Here is a 27,807-nt window from a genome sequence, read left to right as displayed (position 1 = left end):
GTCTTAAAATTTCTTCTGCATACACTGAGAACCATATCACATAGTGTTTTAATTTTTATTTCAACTGTCAAACATAATTTAGAATACCTAAAAGGAGGAAAGTCTATTGTATTTACCTGTATTTTTACTCTTCTGTCCTTTCTTCCTACCTAATATTCCACAATTCCTTATGTTATCATTTTCTCTCCGTTTACAGTTTCAGGGTAGATCTGCTGACAACAGATTCTCTTAGTTTTCCTTTGTCTATAGATGTCTCGATTTCTCTTTCATTTCTGAAGGATATATTTGCTGGATACAGAATTCTGGGTTGATAGTTCTTTTAGTACTTGAAGAACGTTGTGCTTCTTCCTTCTTGCTTCCCTGGTTTTAAATGTCATTCACATTGTTTTTCCTCTATATGTGTCACTTTTGCTACTTTCAATATTTTTTCTTTTTCTTTTTTATTATAAGTAGTGGGGTGACATTGGTTAATAAAATCATATAGATTTCAAGTGTACAATTCAATAATACATCATATGTATATTTCATTGTGTGTTCACCACCCAAAGTTAAATTTTCTTCTGTCACACAGTGTCTTGGCATGGATTTCTTTGGGTTTAAACTGTATGTGTTCACTGAACTTCTTGAATGTGTAGGTTTATATCTTTAGCCATTATTTATTCAAATACTTTTTCAGCCCCACATTCTAACTTCTCTTTTCTGGATCTCTGATGATCTGAATGTTAATATTTTGTTGTAGTCCCAACAAAATATGTAGTTTCAGATCCCTGAGTTTATTTTTCTGTCAGGCTATTTCCTCTCTTTTGTTCATATTGGGTACTTACTGTCTGTTCACTCATTCTTTTCTTCATTGTTTCCATATTGTTGTCTATCAGTTATTTATTTCAGGTATAGTATTTTTCAGTCCTAAAATTTCCAGTTGTTTCTTATTTATATCTTCTCTTTTTTTGTTTCAAGCATCTTTGTAATTAATTATTCATTGAAGCAGTTTTATGATGACTTCTTTAATATTCTTGTCATATAATTCTAATATCTTTGTTAACATTATATTGTATAATTCTGGATTTTCTTTTCTGTTGCACAGGTCTGTCTCTTCATATATCAATATCATATTGATTTGGTTACATCGGTTTTGTAGAATGTTTAATAGATGGTGATGCAAGTCTCCTCAGCTCCCTACCCATCTGCTTTTTTCTTTTATAGTGTTCTGTTACCTGGCATAATGCCTTTTCTACATTGGGCATTTAGTAACTGGTGAACTGAATTTCCCTATCAGAAATTGGAGTTGGATTAATTTACATCTTAGTAGAAATTCCCACAAACTGGTATAATCTACTTAGTTCCACAAGAATTTTTTAAATTTATTTTTTAATTAATTAATTTTTTTAATCGAAGAAATGATTTAAATTTTTTTCCCGTCTACCTTCCCTTCCCTCTTCCCCAGGACCCTCTGGTAACCACTAGTCTATAGTCCATGTCCATAAGTCTCTGTTTGTTTATCCTGTTCATTTGTTGCTTTTAGGTTTATATCCCACATATAAGTGATATCATGTGATTTTCAACTTTTTCTGTCGGGCTTATTTCATTTAGCATGATTATCTCGAGGTCCATCCATGTTGTTGCAAATGGCAGTATTTCATCTCTTTTTATGGCTGAGTAATATTCCATTGTGTGTATGTTCCATAGCTTCTTTAGCCAATCATCTGTCATAGGACACTTAGGTTGCTTCCATGTCCTGGCCACTGTGAATAATGCTACTATGAACATTGGTGTGCAAATATCTTTTCGGATATGGGTTTTTGAGTCTTTGGGGTAAATACCCAGTAGAAGGATTGCTGGATCATATGGTAGATCAATTCTTAGTTTTTTGAGGAGCCTCTATACTGTTTTCCATAGTGGCTGTACCAATTTGCAGTCCCACCAGCAGTATATGAGGGTTCCTTTTTCTCCACATCCTCTCCAGCATTTGTTATTACTTGTCCTGTTGTTTATAGCTATTCTATCAGGTGTGAGATGTATTTCATTGTGGTTTTGAGTTGTATTTCCCTAATAGCTAGTGATGTTGAACATCTTTTCATATATTTGTTGGCCATTTATATGTCCTCTGGGGAGAAGAGTCTGTTTAGGTCCTCTGCCCATTTTTTGATTGGATCATTTGTTTTTTCTATTGTTATTGAGTTGTATGAATTCTTCGTATATTTTGGATATTAGGCCCTTATTGGAGGCATTGCTTACAAATGTATTTCCCATTCTGATGGTTGTCTCTTTACTTTGTTGACAGTTTCTTTTGCTGAGCAGAAGTTTTTTAGTTTGATGTAGTCCCATTCATTTATTTTAGTTTTTGCTTCTCTTGCCTTTGAGGTCAAATTCCTAAAATCCTCTTTAAGTTCAAGGTTCTTGAGTTTCGTTCCTATGTTTTCTTCTCTGCATTTTATTGTTTCAGGTCTTATATTCAGGTCCTTAATGCATTTCGAGTTAATTTTGGCAAGTTCCACAAGAATTGTCTACTCTCTACCCCAGCATTGGGCCAGGTGCTAGGGACAAAAGGTCAATAGGCCATTTACTTATAATGTTCTAATTGCCACAGTCGAGGTATTTACCAGAAGTTTTGGGAGCACAGAGAAGAGCACTTGGTCTAGTTAGAAGTTTGTAAAAATCTCAGAAGAGTGACACCTGAAAGGTAAGTAGGGATTGACCAAGGAACGAAAGGCAGGAAAGACATCTCAAACATAGGTAAAGGCATAAGCAAAGAAAGCAAAGCTGTGTGAAGCAGTTTATGGATATTGAACCCTAATGATCAAGGGCTGAGAGCAGATAAAGCTGAAAAGGTAGGCAGGCTAAACTTACCCTGGAGGTGACTGGGACCATTAACAGTTTTATTTAATTTCTAATGAAATATTTCAGATGTACCAAAAGATATAAAGAATAATGTAACGAACATTTATGTGTTCATAACTTACCTAAAAATATAAAATATTCCAAATATATTTGAAGCCTCCTGTATACCTTTCCTTAGTTACATTCCCATTTTTCCCTCTCAGAGCTAGCCATTGTTCTGAAGTTGATGATTACCATTCTCATGCATTTTTATCCCTTTATTATATAGGATGCGTTATTAAGCAATATATAATATTGTTTTACATATTTTTCAATGTTATATAAATGGAATCATCATATTAGGGATATATTCTTCTCAACTTACTTTTTTCTCTGAACATTATGATTGTAAGATCCATGTTGATGCATGTAGTTGTAGTTCATTCATTTTACTTAATTTCCGGTATTCCATTGTATGAGTAACTGGCAGTTTACCCATTCTCCTGTAAACGGACGTTTCATTGAAGGGTTTCGAGCAGGGGATGACATGGGCAGATTTGTATTTTATATATATATCACTTTTGGGTTGGGATGTGGAAGATAGATTTCAGAGGTCGAGATAGGTATAGAGCTGTGGTTTGCAACCAAACACTTTGGACTCAGGACCCCTTTATTATTAAATATTATTAAGGACTCAAAAGAGTTTTTAGTTTTTTATTTGTATTTATTAATATTTACCATGTTATAAATTAAAATTGAGAAATTTTAGAAATATTTATTAATCCATTGAGAAATAACAATAATGAACTCATTACATACTAGTGTAAGTAACAATTTTTATGAAAAATAACTTTAAAATCACAATTTAGTGAGAAGATTGACATTTACATTTTTGCAAATCTTTTTAATGTCTGGGTTAATAGAAAACAACTGGATTCTCAGATCTGCTTCTGTATTTGTGTTATCACTTCATGTCCTTTCTGGAAAATTCCACTCTACACCTATGAGAGAATGAGGGTGAAAAAGACAAATAACATCTTAATATTTTCATGAACATAGTTTTGACCTCAGATATGCTCTGAAAGAGTCTCAGGGACACCCAGGATTCTCTGGACCACACCTTGAAAACTGCTGGTGTAGAGGTGCCAGTTTGGAGGCTGTTGTAAGTAGCCTAGGTGAGAGCCAATGAGGAGTTTGACCAAAGCATCGGTAGGATGGACGGAAGGAGAAGGGGAGGTGATATGAGAGAGACTTAAGAAGAAAAATCAGAAGGTCCCAAAAGGCAGTATAGGGTTAAAGGCAAGGAGATTAGAGTTCTAACTTAGCTGCATGTTTCACAACCAACCTGTAAGTAAATATTTAGCTAGGAAATGGCAGAATTTTAACCAAGATCTGTCCAACACAGAAACTCTATGTTTTATCTAGGGTGGAGTTAGAAAGGGTAGTCATGCAAGGAGGTGATGATGTTTTTAGAGAGGAGAGAGGATGGGTAAGGCAACAGAGAGATTTTGAAGTGGAGAGGAGGGAAGTAGGAGTTTATTAACCCCATAAGTTGGTCCAGTTCAGGGTTATAATGATGGCAGACTTGGCCAGAATGGGTATTGGGAAAATGGAGGAACCTAGAATGTTCTGAATCAGAGAAACTTAGAATGTTCTGAGTCACTGCCAGGCTGGCTGCTCTAAGGAGTTGTGTTTGAGCTGAGTGGGCAGTGGAGATGTCCAAAGGAAGAAAAACCCTTTTCTAGGTCTGACTTTGCCTTGTTACTGCAGGATGGATCCATGCTGTGCTGACCCCCGTGGACTGCCTTGCCTTTGGAGGGAACTTCTTACACAGCCTTAACATTGAAATGCAGCTCAAGTGAGTCCTGAGGCTATAGTGTTTCTGAGTTGGCCATTTCCATCTGCTAGAGTCCTTGTGTTCTCCTGTATAGTGAGGAGTACAGCATAGAGGGAGGCAGGACAATCAGAAAGAAATAGATACGTTAATTCCTGGTGATATTCAGTCTGAAAATGAATACCTCTTCTTCACTTACTAGTTGTGACTTTGGGCAAGTCACATAACCTTTGAGCCCAAGTTTCCAAACCCATAAAGTAGAGTCTTACAGGGTAGTTGTGAGGATTAGAGATAATGGATATAAAGCATCCAGAACAATACCTGATAATAGTAGGTTCTCAGTAAATGGGATCCTTCTTATCCTTATTGTTGTACCTTCTTCCTCCAGAGCCTATGAGATTGAAAAGCGGCTGAGCACAGCAGACCTCTTCAAGTTCCCCAACTTTGAGACCATCTGTTGGTATGTGGGAAAGCACATCCTAGACATCTTTCGAGGTATGAAGCCCTTTGCCAAGTGTCCCTTTTACCTTGATCCCCTGAACATGTGTACATGCACATGTACACACATAATCATCACCTCAATCAAAATACAGTACTAGTCCGTCACCACGGAGATCTCCCTAGTGCTCCCCATGAGAGTCTCACCCACTCTCCTCCCTGCACTATCCATAACTTCTGGAAACCACTGATCTGTTTTCCATCTCTAATTTTGTCATTTCGAGAAAGCTTTAAAACTGGAATCATACAGCATGTGCTCTTTTGTGATTGCCTTTTTTACTAAGCATAATGTACAGTAGAGCATGGATTTCACCTTTTTAATTTAGCAAAGGTGGCTGAGAAAGTTGGATCACAGTGAAATTATTCCGGTTTCCTACCAATTAAAATAAGAAACTTATTCTGGATAGTCTCAGAGTTTCCTGGATGTGCTTCCCATGGGGACAAGGCTCAGTCTTGACCATTGTGGCATCATTGTGTTGGTTCTGAGTATCAGTCCAGGTGAAAGCTAACCTTCCAGGTCTCTTGTCTGCTCAGACCTGAGATTCTTCAAGGTGACTTGGCCAGAAGGAATCAATATCTCAAAGTTGCAAAGAACCTCAGAGGCCAATGAGTACAGTCTCCTACCTAATACCTCAAACCCTTATTCTTTTTCCTAGACAGACTGTTGTTTAAGTGTTCAATAAGAGGATAAATGACTAACCGCTTATTACCTGTTCTGAACAGCTTAGTTCAGTAGAAAATTCTTTATTGAGCCTAAATCTGGCTGTTTGTCATAACCTCCTCCTGGAGTAACTTAGAACAGGGCTTTAATGGCCCTTTATGATCTGTGTAGTTGGCAATTGTGGTCCTCCTGAGTGTTGCATTTTGAACCCAAGAGGCAAAGTAGTGTGATGGGAAGAGCACACGCCTTAGATTCAGATAGACATGGTTTCAGTCGGCTTTGGCACTTTACTAGGTGTGTGCTCTTGGTTGAGTCTCTCTGCCTCTCTGAGCCTCAGTTTCCCGAACTATAAAATGAAGATAATGATACCTAGCTTACAGGGAGGGGTATAAGGATCAAATGAGATAGTATATGTCAAATGCCTGGGATATAGTAGGTACTCATTACATGAATACTATTATAAGGACTGAGATCTGAAGTTGCATTTAGAACCTTGAGCATTTTCTCTGGTCGCCTGAAAAAAAATAGCAAGTCCTTCACTTCCTGACATGGTTTCGCTGACACTCTGCCTTCCTCTTTCACCCTTTAGGTTTGCGAGAGAACAGGAGACATCCTGCCTCCTACCTGGTTCATGGTGGCAAAGCCCTGAACTTGGCTTTTAGAGCATGGACAAGGAAAGAAGTAAATATGCTAATTTCTTTACCTCCTCTCAAGTTATGCCTTTTCTGGCTTTGGATAGATGGTTTTGGGGAGATGGAAGAGATCAGGGAGGCTTGTGGGTTCCTGGCATTAGAGTGGAAGACTAGGCTAGGACTTCTTGGATTATGCTTCAAACTTTCTTTCTGATTATAAAAAGTAATACATGCTTTCTCTAGAGAATTAGAAAAATGCAGAAGATTGTAAAGAAGGAAAAACATCACCTATAATTTTTAACACTCAGGGAATTAACATTAACGTTTGGGTATATTTTCTTCTGGTCTTTCTTATATGCATTTAAAGAACATAATTGCTGTCACCCCGTACATATGCTTTTTTTAAATCTGAATTGGTTGATTTATCTTAATTTTTCTGTGTCACCAAAGTTCTCCATAAACATTTAGTAGTTACATCTTTTGCAGTGATGTACCATCCTTACATAATTACTTGTTTATCATTGCTTCCTTTTTATTTATTTATTTTGGGTTAGTTATAGAAAATCATGCAGTGACTGTCTACATCAGTCTTTGTCCCTCATCTCTTGATTGTTTCTTCAGGATAGATTCCTAGAAGAGCAATTACTGGATTAAATTAGTATATGAAAAAATGTAAGACTCTAGATACATACTGCCAAAATGGCTTTTTAGAAATAATATCAATATCTATTTATCCAGTTGAATACTAAAGAGCTATAAAAGAGATTAAAAAGCTCTCTATGTACCGATTTGGCAAGATCTCCAGAATTCGTTAAGCATAGGTGTAGAACTATGTGTATAGTATGCTACCTTATGTGTAAAAAGGGGAAAAACAAGAATTATATTTGTATGTGCTTGTATTTGCCTGAAGACACAATCTGGAGGGATGCAAGAAACTGATAAAAGTGGTTACCTATGGGGGAGGCCTAATGGGCCTAATGACAGGGACAGGTTATATATTGAGGTTTTTATATATGTGTATGTGTGTGTATGTGTGTATATATGTGTGTATATATATACATACATACATACATATATATCTTTTTATATTGTTTGAGTTTTGAACTACGTGAATGGATTACCTACCCAATTGAAATTTTCTTAATTTTAAAAAATACAAAAAAATAGAAGTATCAATGTATTCTTATGCTTCTGATACTCTTTATAGACTTCTTCCCCTGCATACAGTGGCCTAAGGAGACCTTTCAGCCACTGCAGGCTTGACTTGCGCATTCTCCCCATTTCCTGTTGCCAGCCTTCCCCTCAGATATCCTTGGACTACTAGTTTTGTGCCTTCTCTTGCTCCCTAGACTCACCTACACCTGGACCTTATCCTGTGATTTTGTTTCCTTACACCCCTCAGGTGTGGCTACCTTGAGTTTTATCTCTGACCCCCCACATGAAGTAAACATCAGAGTGACTCTCTCTCTCAGGAGCACCAAAAGGGAGGGTAGTGGGTGGGTCCTAAGCACTCATGCCCTGGGCCAGGATGGCTCCAAGGATGAAGGGATGGCCCCAAACAGTGTGGCCAGAGGGAGCTGGAGGAGAGTAGGACACAGTTCCGAGGAGCCCGCGCTTATGGAGGAAATCTTTTGTGAGGTGCAGACAGCTTCATGGGAGCCACTTGCTCCCTCACCTTTCCAGAGCCCCTGGGTTGGTAGGAGGGAGTTGTTAAGGTTATTCAGCTGGGTCACATGGATTCTAGGTCCCCAACCCTGCCCAGACACCAAATTAAATTCCAGATGGATTAAAAGAGTTAAAGAAAGAAATGAATCAAACCATGAGAAACAAGAAGTAAATGCTGAGGAATTTTTATCCTGTGGATACAGAAGTGAAGTGAAAACTGGTAGAAGAAATCACAGAGGAAAAGCTTGAGAGATCTGTCAACATAAACGTGTAAATTTCGAGGACTCAAAAAGATTGCAAACAAAAGAGAGGCAACCAACAGATCTCTCCCTGAATTGCTGTTGAGCTAGCTGTGAGCCGCTACATGCTCAGCACTGTTTCTGTCCTCATAAGTGTAGAGGCTGGGATGTCCCCAGGGATCTCCCTGAGGTCCTTAACTTTTTGAAGGGTGTGGCTCAAGCCCTCAACTGGGCTCCTCACACCTTTTGACACTATCCTTTATCAGATATATGTTTTGCAAATGTGTATTTCAAGTCTGTGGTTTGTCTTAACAATGTTTTCCTAAGACAAGTTTTTTTATTTTTTAAGTCTAATTTATTGGATTTTTCCTTTTATGGTTCATACTTTATTATTAAATTTATTAGGGTGATATTGGTTAATAAAATTTTATAGGTTTCAAGTGTACAATTCAATAATATGTCTGTTACATTGTGTATTCACCACCCAAAGTCAAATCTCCTTCTGTCACCATATATTCGACTTCCCCTTATTCTTATCTACCTCCCCTCTACCCCTTTTCCCTCTGGTAACCACTAAACTGTGGTCTCTGTGAGTTTTTGTTTGTCTTGTTTGTTGCTTTCAGTTTTATATCCCACATGTAAGTGAAATCATATGGTTCTCAACTTTTTCTGTCTGACTTATTTTGCTTTTTGTGTCCTAAGAAATCTTTGCCTAACCCAAGGTCACAAAGATTTTCTCCTCTGCTTTCTTCCAAATGGTTTTAGATTTTACATGTAGTTCAGTAAATGCATTTTGAGTTTGTGTGTGTGTCTGTGGGTATGGTGCAAGATATGGATCGAAGTTCTTTTTTCGTGCATGTATATCTAATTGGCCCAGTACCATTTATTAAAGAGTCTATCCTTTCTCCATTGAATTGCCTTGGTACCTTTATGTGTTGGGTCTATTCCTCATACCTTTTGTTTGACAGGCTCTGCCAGACCACGAGGATGAGATCCCGGAGACAGTGCGGACTGTTCAGCTCATTAAAGATCTGGCTAGGGAGATCCGCCTGGTGGAAGTAAGAAGCAGGGGAGCAGGGGAGGCGTTTGGGAAGGGCTTGAGGCTCAGGTGGAAGGTCAGGCCTCTGCAGTTGGCATAAGAGCTTAGGGGAAGGGTTGGGAAGACCCCATCAAGGACTCTATTTATTCATGTATTCATTCATTCAAATAATTACATTAAGTGCCTCAAGTGTGCCACACATTGGGCTAGGTGCTTAGAATGCATAATAAAATGCCCACAAAGAACTCATAATCTAGTAGAGGGCAAAGTTAACCTTTGAGCCTCTGTTTCCTCATCTCTAAAGGGAGGATAATTATACTCAGGGGTTGTTAAAAGGATTAAATAAGGTAATACAGATTGAGCATTAAGTATATATAATGTGTGGCACACAGTAGTTGCTCAGTAAATTCTGATGGTGGGTCATCGTGGTGGGTGGTGGAGGTCATGGTAGTTGTTGTTGTTATTAATATTTTGACTCAGTCTCTGCATTCTACAAAATGACAGTTCTCCTGGGTCGAAGATGATTACAAAGCCATGTTTCAACAGGTGGCATATACCATGAGGCAGTAAGGTGTAGTGGTAAGAGACTCAGAGTAACTTGGGTTCTGGTTCCTGCTCTGTCACTTGCAAGCCTTTCAGAGCCTCAGTATCCTTATCTGTAAAGTGGGGATAACACCACTTTTTCAGAGTTTTGTTATGATTAAGAGCCCCTCGCACAGTGCCTGGCAGAGTAAGTACTCAATAAATGTGAGCTATTGTTATTAATAGATTTTGCAGCAAAGAGAGAACTTAGTGTGGGCTGGTGAAGTAGCAGAGGCACCAGAGGAGAATTGGTCTGAAGGAAGTTTAAACTTTCCTTTAGCTTAGAAGCTATAAAGTTATATTTAGCATTCAGGATATAAGCAATAAATCCATGATGAAGGGTAGTCAGAGTGAGCTACTAGGAAGTTGGGCTTCTAGCCTCACTGCTTGCAGCATGTTTCACTGCCTGCAGCATAGCTTACATTGTCCACCTCCTATCTCATTTTCCTCCACTCCCATCTGTCAGAATCCTTTAGGTTTATAGTTAAAAGGCCTACCCTTTTTCCAGCTCTTCCAACTTAAACCAATTTTGTATACATAGAACTTTGGGCTGGTTGGAAGAGGGTTTAGAGGTAGATCACATCTGGTCCATTGGCTTTCAGATATTTTAAAGCAATGGAATCCTTTTATTTTCAAATGAGATTTTACGTGGAAGTCCAGTATATACATATAACCAATCAAAGCATAGCTGCTATGAATAAGATGAAGGTGAGAGGCTTAGAGCTCCACTTGTTCCTCTTGTTTGCCTTCCACCTCCCTCTAGTCCCCAGGGCTCCCAAGAAGTTCAAAGGAGCCACAGAGCATCTTTGAAAACCACCTTTCCAGTCTAATCCTTTAATTTTACACCTGAACAAACAGAACTCCAGAGTGGTCAGATCACTTACCTGAGGCCACAGAGGTAGCTAGTAGCAGAATTAGGTCTAGAACCTCTCTTCTATCAAATCCTTCAGTCCTTAAAGTTGGAACCACACAGTTTAGTACTGAATTATTTTCTGTCTCATGTCAGCTGCTCTTGGAATCTTTTCTCTCCAGTTTTGACAGTAATGCTGGGTTTTTCCTCTGCTCGTCTTCTCCTTACTCGTCAGTGGCTGGGTAAAGAAATGCCACCCAGTGAATTCTTGATGATTCATTGTGCAAAAACTAGGGTGTGCATATATGGAGCATCTGTAAGCCACTTACATGGCAGTACTGCCAGTGCCATGAACAGACCTCTGCTCTTAGAGAGAGAACCCTTGAGTAAGCTCTAACTCCCTCATGTACTAATACTCTTGTAGGATATCTTCCAACAGAACGTTGGGAAGACGAGCAATATCTTTGGGCTGCAGAGGATCTTCCCAGCTGGCTCCATTCCCTTAACCAGGCCAGCCCATTCCACTTCAGTATCCATGTCCAGGCTGTCACTGCCCTCCAAAAGTGGTTCAAAGAAGAAAGGCCTGAAGCCCAAGGAACTCTTCAAGAAAGCAGAGCGAAAGGGCAAGGAGAGCTCACCCTTGGGGCCTGCTGGCCAATTGAGCTATAATCTCATGGACATATACAATCATCAGGCACTGAAGACAGGCTCTTCCCAGAAAGCAAAGGTGGGTGCTGGCCCATGGGTTCAGCCCAACCCTTTTGGGTCCCTTGGAAGAGCAGGGTATCAGAAGAACAGGCTATCCGGTTCTCCCACCTCCTTTAGGGCCCCTGTTGTTTGGCTACCAGTCCCACTCATTTAACAGGCATTTATTGAGACCTTGTCTATGCTGGGCACTGTGATAGGTGCTATAGATGTAACCCTCAAGAGGCCGACAGGCTAGTGAGAAAGGTAGGCATAAAAACAAATGAGTGCAATGAAGTGTTGTGGATGCCACAATCAAGGGTGTATGGGACCCTGAGACACAGAGGGGGATGATTCTATCTATCTAGGGGGAATGGTCAGGAGCTCTTCTCAGAAAAGATGACACGAACTGACTCTCGAAATGCTGGAATGTGAATGACATTTGAGAACGTACTATATGAGTGTCAGATTGGAGTCTTGAACAGGTTCTTGAGAAAAGCCCTCCTCCAGGGCTCTACCTTGCTTCAAGATTGTGGTACCCTTCATGGGCATGTAAAGATGTTCCCCCCTCTTTTTAGGGAACATGTTTTATAAGATTAATAGGTTCCCCTTGAGCTAGCCATGCATTCTCAACCTCCTGTTCCTATGATCATTTGGGTTGGGGTTGTGGGACAATGTAGCAGAAGACCTCGCTTGGTTCAGGTGGTTTTGACAGTGAACTCAACCAGTGAATCCAGAGGGAACTGGCTATCCTGATTCACATGGGAGTCCCAGACAGGTGACAACTGAGCCTCCTCCTTCTGCAGTTCAACATCACTGGCACCTGCTTGAATGACTCAGATGATGACTCGCCAGACTTGGACCTTGATGGGAATGAGGGCCCGCTGGCCTTATTGATGTCTAATGGCAGGTGAGGTGGGGAGAAGGAACATTAAGATACTGGGACTGTCGCTGGCAATATGCCACTAATACAAGGCATGGAACTAGGACCTGGGAAAGGAACATGGGTCAGGGAGGGATTGTGCTTCGGGAAATACCCAGATACTACCAGGTATCATTGCTTAGTTCAGAGGGCCATGGAAATGTTTGTGGGTGGGCAGGGGAGAGGTCTGGACTCTAATTGGTAATCCTCAGAAAAGTCTTGTATAAATTCTAGAATTTTCAGCAAGTCAGTGGGTCAGAACCACTGCCAGGTATAAGAGGTAGTATAGCTTGCTGGTTAAGAGCGTTAGTTTTTATGTACCTTTGCTATTCAGTTTTTAGGAATTTATTTTGTAGAAATATTTGCACAGGTGTGTGATGAGAACTATTCAGTGTTCACTGTATCATTGTTTATAATAGTAATTGAAAACATGTTCATCAATAAGGGTTGGATAAATAAATTATGGTACATCTGTAGAATAGAATACCATTCAGCTGTTAAAATGAATGAGTTTAATATCTGTTATGCAGAGATGTCCAAGATATATTCTAAAGTGAAAAAATCAGCTTATAAAATAATATATAGGAATAGTTCCATTTTAATTTTTTTAAAAATACATATGTGCTTGTATAGAAAAGCAACATACAGACTTTTTTTTAATTTAACTTTTTTGAAGAGGTTTCAAATTTAATTTATACAGTTTAAAATTCAAAAAATGTGAAAGAATACATAGTGAAAAATTTTGCTCCCACCTCTCCCTGTTCCCCAGTTCCCCTCCCCATGGACAACCAACATCAATTATTTTCTTCCAGAGATATTTATTCACATTCACGCAAATAAATATACTTTTTATATATTTTATGCTTGTCACACCAAATGTGTAACAGTAGTTATCTCTGGAAAGTAAGATATGGGAGGCAGGAGAGGAAATTTTCACTTCAGTAGCATTTGAATTTTGTACAGGGAGCATGTATTATTTTTCTTAAAATAATTTTTAAGAAAATTATCTAAAAGATAATTTTCTAAAAGAATAAAAGCTGTCATAACAAAAAACATGGACTTGGGAATCGGCCAATCCTGAGTTTGAATCCCAGTTCTGACATGTATTCATATGTAACCATGGTAAGTTAATTAACCTGTCTGTGCCTCAGTGTCCTCATTATATCTCTTATATAGATAAAACTTACCTAGGGTTGTTGGAGTCTTAAATGAGATAATGTATGTGAAGTGCTTATCACAGTGCCTGCCACATAGTAAATGCTTAATTAATGGTAGCTCTTATGACGAAGTTGAAGATGAAAAATAATAGTGGTGGTGGTGGTGATGATGGCGTGGGTGTGGTTAGAAGCTGAGTAGGTCATCAGAAACCCTGAAACATGTAGGAAGGCAGAGGAAGATAGTAAGAGTTATCATCTGGACACTCAGAGCACCAGACAGGAGCAGTCAAGAGCTAAGTACAGAGTATGAACAGAGTGGGAACATAAGCAACAAGAATACCTTAATAGCCTTTTTGTTGGAAAAGGTTGTTTTCAGATCCCAAGGGCAGGTGTAGTAGGCCCACCTGGCTGGGCAATAAGGAAAAAGCAGGGAATGTGAGAGTAGGGCAGATTCTGAAAGCAGCAGTTATTCTTGGGAGTTGAGAACCTAGTTACTAAAGAATAAGATTAGAGAAACTGTTGAGCATTGCCTTTGTCCAGAACCCATGGTCGGTCTCTGGGGAAGAGAAAATTGAGAATCCTAAGGGTCCTACCTGTAATGACTATTGAGGATACAATGAGACATTTTACCTTTCCCCACTAGTCTTTCTTGTGCTGCTTTTATTACGTCCTGCAGCTGCCAGAGATGGCTGTTAAGTGAACCTAGAGAATTAAGGTATAGAAATATCTACAGATCAGATGATATTATGTCTGGGCTTTTCTCCAAAATAAGCCAGTGTTTTGTAGGGACTGAGGTATAGATGAAACATGATTGGCTGTTGATAATTGCTGAAACTTTACTGGATGATAGGTACATGGGAGTTTGTTATACTTTTATATTTTTGTATATGTTTGACATTTTTCTTAATTAGAAGTTAATAAAAGATCATTTACAGAACACCTGCTCTGTATCAGACTCTATCTTAGCCTTTTATATACATTATTTTATTTTGTCCTCTTAACAACCCCGAAGGTCAGTTTTGTTATCCCTATTTTACTAATGTAGAAACTGAGGCTCTGGGAACTTAATTAAAAGATTAGCTACCATTGGGCACTTGCCATGTATAAGTCTCTACATTAGTTCACTTAATCCTCCCAACACCTCTATGAGGTAGAAAACAGGCCAATTTAATGACAGCCAATTCACTGAAAGCTAGTTAATCAAATGGTTATTTGCTGAATGTATCAAGTATACTGATTTACCAAAAACTTGTTTCTTTTTAACTATAAGGTTTATTTTAGCAGTTTATACTGGCTAATATTGTTTACCAAGTATAACAGGATTATTTAAGCTACTTTTGAGTTTTTCTACTTCCTTTATATATTTTAACAGCTTTTTTGAGGTATAATTTATATACCATACAGTTAACCTCTTTTAAGTGTACTCTTAAATGGCTTTTAATAAATTTAAAGAATGTGCAACCATCACCACAGTCCAATTTTAGAAAATTTTTATCACCCAAAAAGATACCTTATACCCACTTATAGTCAGTCCTGGTTCCCTTCCCCAGACTTAAGCAGCTACTACTCTACTTTCTGTCTATATAGATTTGCCTTTTCTAGACATTTCATATAAATGGAGTCGTAACAATACGTGGTCTTTTGTGGCTGACTCCTTTCACTTAGCATAATATTTTTGAGGTTCATCCATGCTGTACTATGTGTCATTAACTGGTTCCTTTTTATTGCTGAATAGTATTCCATTGTATGGATACACCACATTTTGTTTATTTACTAGTTGATGGTCATTTAGATTGATTCAGCATTTTGGCTATTTTGAATGATGGTGCTATGAGCATTTGCCTACAAGTTTTTGTGTGGACATATGTCTTCATTTATCACTTAGGAGTAAAATGTTTTGTCAGGTAACTCTATGTTTTACTTTTTAAGAAACTGCCAAAATTTATTCCAAAGTGTCTGTACCATTTTACATTCCCACCAGCAATTATGAGTTTCTCCTTATACTGGTTAACACTTTATTAATGTCTGTCTTTTTGAGTATAGCCATTCTGATGGATGTAAAGTGGTATCTCATTGTGGTTTTAATTTGCATTTCCCTAATGACTAATGATGTTGAGTATCTTTTCATGTAATTATTGGCCTTTTGTATATCACCTTTTGAGAAATGTTTATTCACATCTTTGCTTGGTTTTTTTTTTTGTGTCGGCTGAAAACTGTCTTTATAATAGAGTTCTAAGAGTTATTTAAATATTCTGGATACAGATCCTTTCCTAGATAAATGATTTGCAAATATTTCTTCCCAGTCTGTGGCTTGTCTTTTCATTTTCTTAATAGTGTCTTTTGAAGCACAAATATTTTGAATTTTACTTAATCCCAGATCCTAAAGATATTTTCCTATATTTTATCCCAGAAGTTTTATAGTTTTAGCTTTTACAATTAGACCTATGATCCATTTTGAGTTAATTTTTGTATATGATGTGAGGTAAGAATCCACATTTATTTCTTTGCATGTGATATCCAGTTATTTTAGCATCATTTGTTGAGAAGACCATCTTTTCCTCACTGAATTGCCTTGGCACTTTTGTCAGAAATCAATTGACCATAAATTTAAGGGTTTATTTAGTTCTAGACTTTTAGTACAGTTCCATTGATATATATATCTATCTTTATGGCAATATAAATTTTGAAGTGGAGTAGTCTAAGTCCTTCCAACTTTGTTCTTTTTCAAAATTGTTTCAGCCATGTTAAGTCCTTTGCCCATGTACATTTTAGTATCAGCTTATTAATTTTTACAAAAAAAGCTAGTTGGATTTTGATGGGGATTGCATTGAATCCGTAGATCAATTTGGAGAGAATTGCCACCATAACAATATTGAGTGTGACTGTTTTTATGTTCTCCTCTTTCTAGCACCAAGAGGGTAAAGAGCTTAGCCAAGTCTCGGCGAGCCAAGATCGCAAAGAAGGCAGACAAGGCTAGGCTGGTGGCAGAACAGGTGATGGAGGATGAATTTGACTTGGATTCAGATGATGAACTGCAGATTGACGAAAGACTGGGAAAGGAGAAGGCGACCCTGATAATAAGACCAAGTGTGTACCTGTTCTTTCTCTTTCCTGCCTTGCCCATTTCACATTTGTTTTTGGTCCCCTTGATAGACTTCAGACCTTAGGCCTGAGCTTAGTGACATTCTGATTTACTAGCTCTATAGGCCTCCACGCAACCTTTACTCTAGAGATTTATTTATAAGCTAATTCCTAAGCTCCCTAAATTATTCATCTGTCATTACTTTCAGGAAAATTTTCTTTCCCCTGAGTGTTTGGCTCAGATGCTAATCTTAGCTTCATAAGTCATGATAAGTACATTCCATTGTTTCCTAGAATTTCCCCGAAAGCTGCCCCGTGCAAAGCCTTGCTCTGACCCCAACCGAGTTCGTGAACCAGGAGAAGTTGAGTTTGACATTGAGGTAGGAGCCTGTCCTGTGTTTAGTCTTCTGCTCATTCTGGTTACAGAGGCAGATGACAGATTGTTATTTTAGTTGGGGGGGAAAAAGATATCATATGCACTCAAACCTAAGGTATTTATTAAGTGAAGGATTGTGTACTAAATGCTGCTGAGCATATGAATGGAATGTTATAATTTAGTTGAAATATTCTTAAAATCCTTTAATACAGAGTAGAATAAAAGACTGTGATGTAGCAGAAAGAGTATCTGATTTAGAATATCTGATTGTGATCGTACACAAATTATTTAACTTCACTGAGCCTTAGTTTCTTTATCTATAAAATGAGAGTTATAATACCTACCTCACAAAGATGCTGTAGAAATTAAGATGAAAGAATGAATATGCTGCTTTGTACTTGGTCTGTACTTGGTGCTCAGAAGGTATTAGTATCAGGAGTGAGACTGTCAACCCTGTATTGGGGCCTTACCAGACCAACCCTGGGCAGCTGAGGTGATATCCTCTTTCCCCAACAGGAGGACTATACAACAGATGAGGATATGGTAGAAGGGGTCGAAGGCAAGCTTGGGAACGGGAGTGGAGCTGGTGGAATTCTTGATCTGCTTAAAGCCAGCAGGCAGGTGGGGGGACCTGACTATGCTGCCCTCACGTGAGTACTGGCTTTGTTTTCTCCTTTCTAGATGATCAAACAGCACATCCCTACCCCCTGCTCGAAGGGATAGGTCAGCCAATCAGCAGATATTTATTGAGCTATTTAAAGGGACAAAGAATTAGCCAGGACATTTGGGCTGAAAGAATAAGTAGACATGAAATCTGTCCTCGGGAACTTAAGATCTGACAGAGAGAGGCTGTATAGACATCAAGGGGAATGGGGTTCTTTGGAAGTTGGAAGAGAGGCTGGAAGAGACACGGAAGGACAACTGGGCCTTGTTTAAAATAAAAGAGGGAAATATGCAGCATAGATGAACAGGGAGGGAGGTACGCCCATCTTTTTGTCATCTTACCTGCTATCTGTGGAGACTTGAGGCAAGAAGGACTGGCCTTTTCATGAAAACAATCTTTGATACTATCCGGATCCTTCAGTTTGGTTTCTGGTTTTTCGTCTGGGATGGTTCTTTCCTCCTTCCTCCCATCCTGACCTTGCCACCGTTGTCCCCTGTCCCTGACTATTTTGATGACTGGTTTCCTCTGACAACTAGAGAAACTCCCTCAGCATTTCTCCTCTGTCTCTTGCAGCGAGGCCCCTGCCTCTCCCAGCACTCAGGAGGCCATCCAGGGCATGCTGTGCATGGCCAACCTGCAGTCCTCATCATCCTCTCCGGCTACCTCTAGCCTGCAGGGTTGGTGGACCGGGGGGCAGGACCGAAGCAGTGGAAGCTCCAGCAGTGGGCTGGGCACAGTGTCTAGCAGTCCTGCTTCCCAACGCACCCCAGGGAAGCGGCCCATCAAGCGGCCAGCATACTGGAGAACTGAGAGCGAGGAGGAGGAGGAGAACGCCAGTCTGGATGAACAAGACAGCTTGGGAGCATGCTTCAAGGATGCAGAGTATAGTAAGAGCAGCTGAGCACTTGGGCCCAGACCAGAAGGACTCCCCTAGTCCCAGTCTCAATCCCAACACAGGACAGCCTGTAGTGAATAAAGGCTTGACCTTAAGCCTAATAGTTGGTTTCTCTGAGCCATATTTTCTTTATAAAATGGATATATCTCACAGGTAGATGTAAGAGTTAGAGATGATGCTTGTACAGAGCACCTGGCACAGTGTCTTGCTCATGAGTAGCCTTCAAAAATTGGTAGCTATTATAATTAGCTATCATTCACTTTTATTTGTTTGTTTGTTTGTTTGCTTGCTTGCTTGCTTTTGAGTCAAAAGGAAAATTTATTAGAAAAGGAGTAACACTCCATGGACAGAGTGTAGTCTCCCTCTCAGAGGCAGAGAGTGAGAAGGACAGTGAGAGAGGCAGTGAGAGAGAGAATAAAGGCACTGAGAGGGACAGTGACAGTAGAGAGAGACGAGGACAGTGAGAGACAGAGAAAAGGCACTGAGAGGGACCTATCATTCACTTTTAGCATTGTCCTTCACTGCTGGTGACCTTTTTCCCTCTTGCCTATTTTACTTCTGTGTCATTCAGTTTATCCCTTGCAAAGTTATATAAATAATGACCTTTCAGTGCTCTTTTTGCATTTAAGAGATGACTCCTTTTTTTAAGCTAAGATTTATTGAGTACTACAGTGTATAAAGCACTTTTTGGTATAGTACAGCTGACTTCAATGTAGGCTTTTGCTTTAATACTATTTTTAAAATTTAATGGTATTGACCAAAGATTAGAGTAAGACAGAAAGCAAAAATTCCCTTTGACTAACACTCTTACCCCTCTGAGGAAGGTTACCCAAAAGTAACCTTTGTTATTAGTTTGATGTATACCTTTCATTTTCTTGTATTTACACCCATATATAGAGATAAATAGAGGTATAGTCTTGTTTAGTGTGTATGGTTCTACAACTTGCTTGGATATCTTTCAACATCAGTTCCTAGAGATCTACTTCATCAATACATTGAGATCTACCTGATGCATAGTAGTCTGTTGCATAGATGTGCCACCATATGTTTAGCCATTTCCTACTGATTAACATGTAGGTTGTTTCTAATTTTTTAGTGTTACTGACAGTGATACAGTGAAAATTATTTTAAATAACTTTTTGTGCCCATGTGCCAGCTAACATTTCTCTAGGATAGCTAAACCTGCTGGGTTGAAAGGTATGTACAAAATAAATATTAATAGTGCCAAATTCCCCTCCAAAAGGGCCAGTATATGAGTGATATATGAGAAATACTTGGTTCTCCACAGCCTTACCAGCAGTGGGTATTATCTGCCTTAGTTTTTGCCAATCCAGTGGCAGTCAGTGGTGCCTCAGTATGTTTTATGTTTATTGGCTTTTTAAAATTTCTTTTCTGTGAATTATCCATTCATTCTTTCACCCATTTTTCTATTCTGTTTGTTTTTGTTATTGATTTGTAGGTGTTCTTTGTATATTCTACACTTGCTGGAGTGTTTTTAATATATTCTAGAAATGTTGAAAAATATTTTTTTTAGTCTGTTGCTTGTATTTTAATTTTATTTATGGTATTTTTAGCATGTAGAATATTTCAGTTTTTACATAGTCATCTTGATCAGTTTTTTTGTGTTTTATGTCATGTGTAAGAAGATTTTCTTATATTTTCACCTAAAACTTCTATAGAAGTTAAAATTTTAGCTCTTTTTGGAATCAAATTTTGTGAATTGTAGGAGGTAAGAATCTAACTTAATTTTTTTCCACATGGATAGTCATTTGCCCCAACACCATTTATTGACTAATTTATCATTATCCCCTCTGATCTGAAGTTCCACTTACTGAATTCCCATATATACCTGGATTTGTTTATCTGCTCTATATTTCCAGTTCTGTCCCTTAAAAGCTATGTGACCTTGAGCAAGCTAGTTAACCTCTCTGTGCCTCTCTGATAATAGTACCTACCACACAGGTTGTTGTGGGTTTAAAAATGAATTAATATACATAAAGCACTTAGAACATTGCCCAGCACATGGTAAGTGCTGTATGTGAGATACTATTATTATTATTATTATGCTCCATAAAATCAATTTGTCCATTCCTGTAGGTTAGTTACTATAGACCTTGTGTCTGGTAGGGCAAATCCCTTCTGCAGAACATGCTTTGGACCTGAGCAGAGCACAGATGCTCAGTAAGCCCATCATCGCTGGGCTGAGCTATGATCGGTCTTAGGAGTATGCCAAGTTGCCCAGTCTCCTACCCTACTATCTTCAGCAGACAATCACATCAGCATACAGCCAAGACATCCAGACCTGGTCTAACTGGTCCCCTCAGAACAAACAGTTCACTTAGCCTCTGCTTCCTATTACCCCTCCCCATCCCTGCTTTACCCAGCAGCACTAGAAAAGCAGTTTAACAGAGATACCGACCTACTTCTTATTTTTCCATAATTTCTAGGCTATTATTGAGCTTTTCCTATTGTAGATGAATTTTAGAATCAGCTTGTCAAATTTTATAAAAAATCCTAATAGGATTTTTTATTAGGATTTCATAGCATTTATAGATTAATTTATGGAGACTGACATCTTTCATCAGAGGCTTTTCTCCTATAGTAGGGTATGCATTCCTGAAAAATTTCACATCCTGAAAATTTGTACACTAAAAAATAGAGCTTACAAGAAAAAGAGGGTAGAGACATACCCCTTAAAATCTGTGTGGCTTTGAAACCAAAATACTGACTCAGATAATGACAGTCCTAATACTAATCCTTGTTCAGTTAGAGCCCATTGACATTTGCACCCAGCATCAGTCAGTGGATCCCTTGTAGCCTGGGCTCAGGCATCCTTCTTCCAGATGTAGGTTCTTGAGGGTATTTGTTTAAGGTAGATACTAACTTCATCAAATTAAAATCCGATCCAGGACCTAGTCTTCAGCAATCTTTTTTAAACACAGGAGGAAGTATCTTCACAATTTCTTCATCTGCTCTCAGCCATCCTCCTTTCCCACCAGAGCTTAATTTTGTAGAAAACAGAACCACCATTTGCTCTTCCTCTGATGGGAGTCACTATTGCAGGATTTTCATCATTTATCTGTAGGTCTTCATATATATCTAAGGCTTTCTCAATAATTGTAAGAAAATTTAACAGCGCTTGGTTAAGAACAACTTGCCAGGGAAAATTGCTTTTGATCCAGTTCAACTTCTAGATGCCATTGATATTGTTCTGCTATTTACCTTTTATGTATGAACAGTCACAGAACAGACCATCTTGTCCAATCTTCAAACATGGTTTGTCTCTCCATTTATTCAGGTTTTTTTGTTTATCTCTTTTTTAGCTTATTCTTCAGTTTATTACTAGGTATTTTATAGTTTTGTTCCTATTGAGAGCGGCATCTTTTCATCTATTACAGTTTTCAATTGACCGTTGCTAGTATGCAGGAAAATAATTGATTTTTCCATATTGATCCCGTGTTGGATTGCCTTACTATATATACTCTTATTCGTTCTATTATTTTTTCAGTTAATTGTCTTGAGCTCTTGAGGGAAGTCATCTATGTCTCATATCTTAGTTTGTTAGGGCTTCCATGACAAAATACCACAGACTGGATGACTTAAGCAACAGAAATTTATTTTCTCATAGTTTTGGAGGCTGGAAGTCCAGGATCAAAGTGCTAGCCGGGTTGCTTTCTCCTGAGGCCTCTCTCCTTGGCTTGCAGATGACTGCTCTCTCAGTGCCTCTTCATGTGGTCATCCTTTTGTGCACATGGACCCCCGGTGTCCCTCTGTATATCTTAATCTCCTCTTCTTTTTTTTTTCCTTTTTACCATGTTTCTTTAATTAGATTAATTATAATTTCTGTTTTAAAAGCGTATTAAAAAAATTTTTTATTAAAGTATAGTTGGCATACAATAGTATATTAGTTTCAGGTGTACAACATAGTGATTCTTCATTTATATACCTTACTATGTGATCACCACACTAAATCTAGTAACCATCTATCACCATGCAAAGTTATTATAATAACACTGACTATATTTCCCATGCTGTACACTACATACCCGTGGTGTACTTATTTTATAACTGGAAATTTGCAGCTCTAATTCCTCCTTACCTTTTTTACCCATTCCCCTACATCCCTCCCTTCTGGCAACCACTAGTTTGTTCTCTATGTCTGTGAGTCTGTTTCTGTTTTGTTTGTTCTTTTAGATTCTACATGTAAGTGAAATCATACAGTATCCGTCTTTGATTTTATTTCACTTAATCTCTTCTTAAAAGGACACCATTCAGATTGGATTTGGGCCCACCCTAGTGGCCTCATTTTAACTTAATTACCTCTTTAAAAGTCTTTTCTCCAAATACAATCATTCCCAGGTACTGGGAGTTAAGAATTTAATATATGAATTTTGGGGGGACACAATTCAGCCTATAACAACCACTTTCTTGTATTCACACCTCTAGATTTGTCTAGTTTTTTTTTATATGGCTTTATTGAAATAGACAATTAGTTGCTATTCAATGAGTTTTTTCTTGTACAATTCAATGAGTTTTTTATTCCATTATACTTGGCATACAATAATATACCAGTTTCAGTTGTATAGCATAGTGATCAGAGATCCACATAACTCGCAAAGCGATCACCCCACTAAATCTAGTACCCCTCTTGCTCCTTACATATTTATTACCTTATTAACCATCTTCCCCATGCTACACTCTATATCTCCATGTCTATTCTGCAACTATCCATTTGCACCCTTAATCCTCTTTGATTTTTTTTGTTAAGGTCCCCCAGCAACTTCCTCCCCATCTAGTAACCCTCCTCTCAAAATATCCCTCTGTATCTCTAAATTTATTTCCACTTTTGTTGTTGTTGTTGATTTTGTTCTCTAGATTTCACATGTACATGCAATCATGCAATATTTATCTTTCTCTATCCTACCCATTTCATTCAGCACAATATTCTCTAGGTCCATCAAGGCAGTATCTTTTTCTGTCCCCTTCCTTTTAGTCTCTGTGTGTCTTTCAATCTGAAGTGAGTCTCTTGTAGTCAGCATATGTAGGGGCCTTGTTTTCTTGTCCATTCAGCCACCCTATCCTTTGGTTGGAGCACTTAATTCTTTTCCATTTGAGGTACTTATTGATAGGAATGTAATTATTACCATTCTTTATTCCTATTTTTGATACATGTTTTTTCTTCTTAAAGAAGTCCCTCCAAAATTTCCTGTAATACTGGCTTGGTGTTGTTAGCTCCTTTTTGTCTGGGAAGCTCTTTATCTGTCCTTTAACTCGAAAAGATCGCTTTACTGGATAAAGTATTCTTGGTTGTAGATCCTAGGTTTTCATCACATCTAATGTTTTGTGCCAAGCCCTTCTGTCTTGCATTGTTTCTTTTGAGAAATCAGCTGCCAGTCTTATGGATGCGCCCTTATAGGTAACTAACTGCTTTTATCATGCTTTTTAAGATTCTCTCTTTGTATTTAACCTTTGGCATTTTAATGATGATATGTCTTGGCATAGGTTTCTTTGGGTTCCTGGTTTTTGGGACTCTCTGAGGTTCCTGGAGTTTTATATCTATTTCCTTCACCAAGTTAGGGAACTTATCCATCATTATTTCTTCAAATATATATTTAACTTCTTGTTCTCCCTCTTCAGATACCTCTACAACACTGATATTTTAACTTTAAGGTCCCATAGGCTCCTTAAATTATTATTATAGTCTTGGCTTCTTTTTTCTTGCCATTCTGATTGAATGTCCTTGACTTCCCCATCCTCTATATAGGTCTTTCAATCCTCTTCTTTATTCACTCTATTTAATTTAATATACTTTTCATCTCAGATAATGTGTTCTTCATTTCTGACTGGTTCCCTTTTATAATTTCCATTTCCATTTTTATGTTTTTTATCTCTTTGTTGAAGTTCTCATTGAATTCATCTACACTTCCCCTAAATTCATTGAGCACCTTTATAACTAGTGTTTTGAACTCTGCATCTGTTCGATTGCATGACTCCATTATTCCTGGATCTCTGTTCTGTTCTCTCATATGGTTTTTGCTTCTTTGTCTTCCCATTTTGACTGCCTTTCTGTGTCTGTTTCTATGTACTAAGCAAAGCTCCTAAGTCTCCCAGTCTTTGTGAAGTAGGTGTCCAGTGGCACAGTCCTGAGAGGGGTTCAGCTGCAGGCCAAGTTTAGCCACAGCCTGTGACCCTCCAGGGTCACCTGATAAGATTCAGCAAGCAATCCACAGACACTGTTCTTATGGTTGCCTCAAGAGGCCACGCCAGAAACCATGGTCAGCTGCCACCAGTGTGAGTCTAGGCACTGCTCAGCAAGGGGCATCTGACTCACTGAGGATATACTTGGATGTGGCTTGGGTGGGGCCACAATAGAAGGAGGCAGAGTTTCAGAGAATCCTCTGGGCAGAGAGACCTCTTGTTATCCAATTTGATGACCTCTCAGCTATGGCAATACTGCGTCAGCACACTGGAAGGGCAGAGGGCTCAACAGAGGAACAGTGGATACTACTGGTACTTCTGTCTGGGATCCTAGCCTCTGGCCCTCACTCCAACAACTCAGTGTCCCCCTCTAAGTTCCTGGTGCCCTCCACACAGCTGAACTGGTGCTGGTGCTCAGAGCAAGCAGGTCCATCACCCCAAAAGTCTGCTCGCGGACACAGCCCCTTTAAGAGGCATCTGTAGATACCGACTGCCACTGCTATGGCCTCTGTCTCCCTCAGCCGCTCGGGACCGGGCAGCCTCATGTCCTTGTCCCATTCTACCTCCCGTTGCAGGGTGATTTCTGATTTCTCCCCCTAGTTGTAGGGCTTGTTCATCTAGATCCCAGGAGATTTTCCTTGCTGTTTGCTCCATGTCTCTGTCACAACTTCGATTTGGTCGTAAGAGGGATAAACACCTTGCTGGTGTCTTTCCACTTAATACATAGGTCTCTGTAGGTCTCTTGTAGACTAATGAAGTTCAGAAGAGTCTCTGTCTCTTGTGTGAGAGGTTTTGTTTGTTTTAAAATCAGGAGTGGAATTAGATTTTATCAGATGATTTTTTGGCATCTTTGATGTACATAGTTTTTCTCTGTTAATTTGTTAATGATGATTTACATTAACAGAATTACTGATTTTGAATTTATATTTCTTTTTTAGAACTATCTATACTTGATCATGGCATTTAACAATAGCTTATCTAATTTATTTGATTACTAGTAATCTCTAATGTTTGGTGTTTGTATACTGCTAACTTCTGGCTTTGTTTTATTCCTTTTTCTTAATGTTCTTTGTACAACATCTCAAGTTGAAAGTTCTGTTTATTTATTTTGTCTGTCTTCCCTTTTGATAAAGGGTTTTTTTTAATTAACACGAAGTAAAATTGGCTTTGTTGGTATACACATGTTTAGCTTCTTGTAACCACCACCATCACAATCACCATCACCATCACCATCACCATCACCTCAATGAGGATACAGAACCACCCCCTCCCACCCAACTCCCTTATGTTATTCATTAGTAGTCATGCCTTTTCTCTACCCTTAGCCCCTGGCAACCACTGATTTGTTCTCCATCACTGTGGTTTTGCCTTTGCCAGAATGTCATATAAATGGAATTATACAGTAAGTAATATTTTGAGACTGGCATCTTTTTCTTAGCATAATGCCTTTAAAATTCATCCATGTCATTGCGTATCAATAAATTATTCTTTTTTATTGCCGAGTAATATTCCATTGTATAGATATGCTGCAGTATTTTTATCCATTCACCCATTGAAGGACATTTTGGTTGTTTACAGCTTTGGGTGATTATGAATTGAGCTGCTGTGAACATTTGTGTACATGCTTTTATATGAACATGATTTTTCATTTCTCTAGAGTAAATCCTACAAATGGGAATCCTGTACAATACTGGCAGTGGATGCTTTAACTTTATAAGTTTTATAGTTTTCAGTATACAAGTCTTACATTTCCTTGTTTAAAGTTATTCCTACCTACTTTATTCTTCTTGATGCTATTGTAAGTGGAATTGTTTTCTTAATTTCCTTTAGAGATTGTTCATTGCTAGTGTATAGAAATACAACTGATTTTTATATGTTGATCTCAGAGTTCCTATTGACATAGATTTATGGTTATTGTTTTATGCCTTAGAATTTTAAATCATATAGAAAACAAAAAGAAGACTTAGGAGCCACAAATATCACAATACTGGCTTTTATAATTACCTCTGTAGATACTTTTCCTGGTGTTTTTTTTATTTCTTTATACAGCTTCAAGTTACTCTCTAATGTCCTTTTATTTCAGCCTGGACTCTAGCATTTCTTAAAGGGCAGGTTTACTAATGACAAACTCCCCCAGCCTTTGTTTATTTGAGAATGTCTTAATTACCTTCATTTTCGAAGGCTCTTTTTAGCCAGGTATATTATTCTTTGTTGATAGTTTTTTCTTTCAGCACTTTAAATATATCATCCCATTGCCTTCTGACCTCCTTTGTTTCTGATGAGAAGGTCATTGTTAATCTTATCATGGATGTTTGGTAGATGAAAGTTGCTTCTGTTTTGCTGCTTTCAAGATTCTCTCATTTTTGTCTGTTGACAGTTTGAATATATGACAGTTTGGTGTTTGTATACTGCTAACTTCTGGCTTTGTTTTATTCCTTTTTCTTAATGTTCTCAGTGTGGATCTTTGAGTTTATCCTACTTGGAATTTGTCAATCTTCTTAGATGTATATTTTTATGTATTTCATAAAATTTGGAAAGTTTTCATCCATTATACTTCATATATATAGTCTTTCTGTCTCTTTCTTTCTCTCCTCTCCTGTGGGGCTTCCATATGAATATATTGGTAAGCTTGATAGTTTTCCATAGATCTCTTTGCCTCTGTTCATTTTTCTTCTTTCTTATTTTCTTTTCTCATCAGAGTGGATGATTTGAATTGAGCCTTTTTCACTTCGCTGATACTTTCTTCTGCCTGCTCAAAATCCGCTCTAGTGAATTTTTTATTCAAGCCATTGTACTTTTCAGCTCCAAAATTTCTATTTAGTTCCTTTATATGTTTTCTATTTTTTGATAGAAAATTGATGTTCTCTTTTCCGTTGAGACGTGGTTCTCTTTGATCACATTTAAGACAGTTAAATTATAGCCTTTATATAGTAAGTCCAATTAATGTCTGCCTCTTGGACAGTTTTATCAATTTCTTTTTTTCCTGTAAATAAAATATACTTTTCTGTTTCAT

At 38.3% G+C, this 27,807-nt stretch overlaps 1 protein-coding gene across 7 annotated transcripts in view; it reads left to right on the top strand.

Moving 5' to 3' along the window:
* PHF8 (PHD finger protein 8) overlaps positions 1 to 27,807 on the top strand; it is a 96,865-nt gene that overhangs the window by 35,374 nt on the left and 33,684 nt on the right. For 5 of the 7 annotated variants that reach the window (XM_039851427.1, XM_039851428.1, XM_039851430.1 and 2 more), the window contains exons 9-18: positions 4,588 to 4,675; positions 5,040 to 5,146; positions 6,400 to 6,491; positions 9,315 to 9,404; positions 11,242 to 11,544; positions 12,308 to 12,411; positions 16,489 to 16,667; positions 16,956 to 17,041; positions 17,554 to 17,687; positions 18,275 to 18,588. In XM_039851427.1, the coding sequence (XP_039707361.1) occupies positions 4,588 to 4,675; positions 5,040 to 5,146; positions 6,400 to 6,491; positions 9,315 to 9,404; positions 11,242 to 11,544; positions 12,308 to 12,411; positions 16,489 to 16,667; positions 16,956 to 17,041; positions 17,554 to 17,687; positions 18,275 to 18,588 (1,497 nt within the window). The remainder of the gene's footprint in view (positions 1 to 4,587; positions 4,676 to 5,039; positions 5,147 to 6,399; positions 6,492 to 9,314; positions 9,405 to 11,241; positions 11,545 to 12,307; positions 12,412 to 16,488; positions 16,668 to 16,955; positions 17,042 to 17,553; positions 17,688 to 18,274; positions 18,589 to 27,807) is intronic. The other 2 variants (XM_039851432.1, XM_039851434.1) reach the window with 1 other exon arrangement.

Source organism: Pteropus medius, unplaced genomic scaffold (assembly GCF_902729225.1).
Source record: "Pteropus medius unplaced genomic scaffold, Ma_sr-lr_union100, whole genome shotgun sequence".
NCBI classification, from domain to species: Eukaryota; Metazoa; Chordata; class Mammalia; order Chiroptera; family Pteropodidae; genus Pteropus; species Pteropus medius.
The sequence above is the reverse complement of the archived record's forward strand: the minus strand, read 5'-3'. Positions and strand labels throughout refer to the sequence as shown.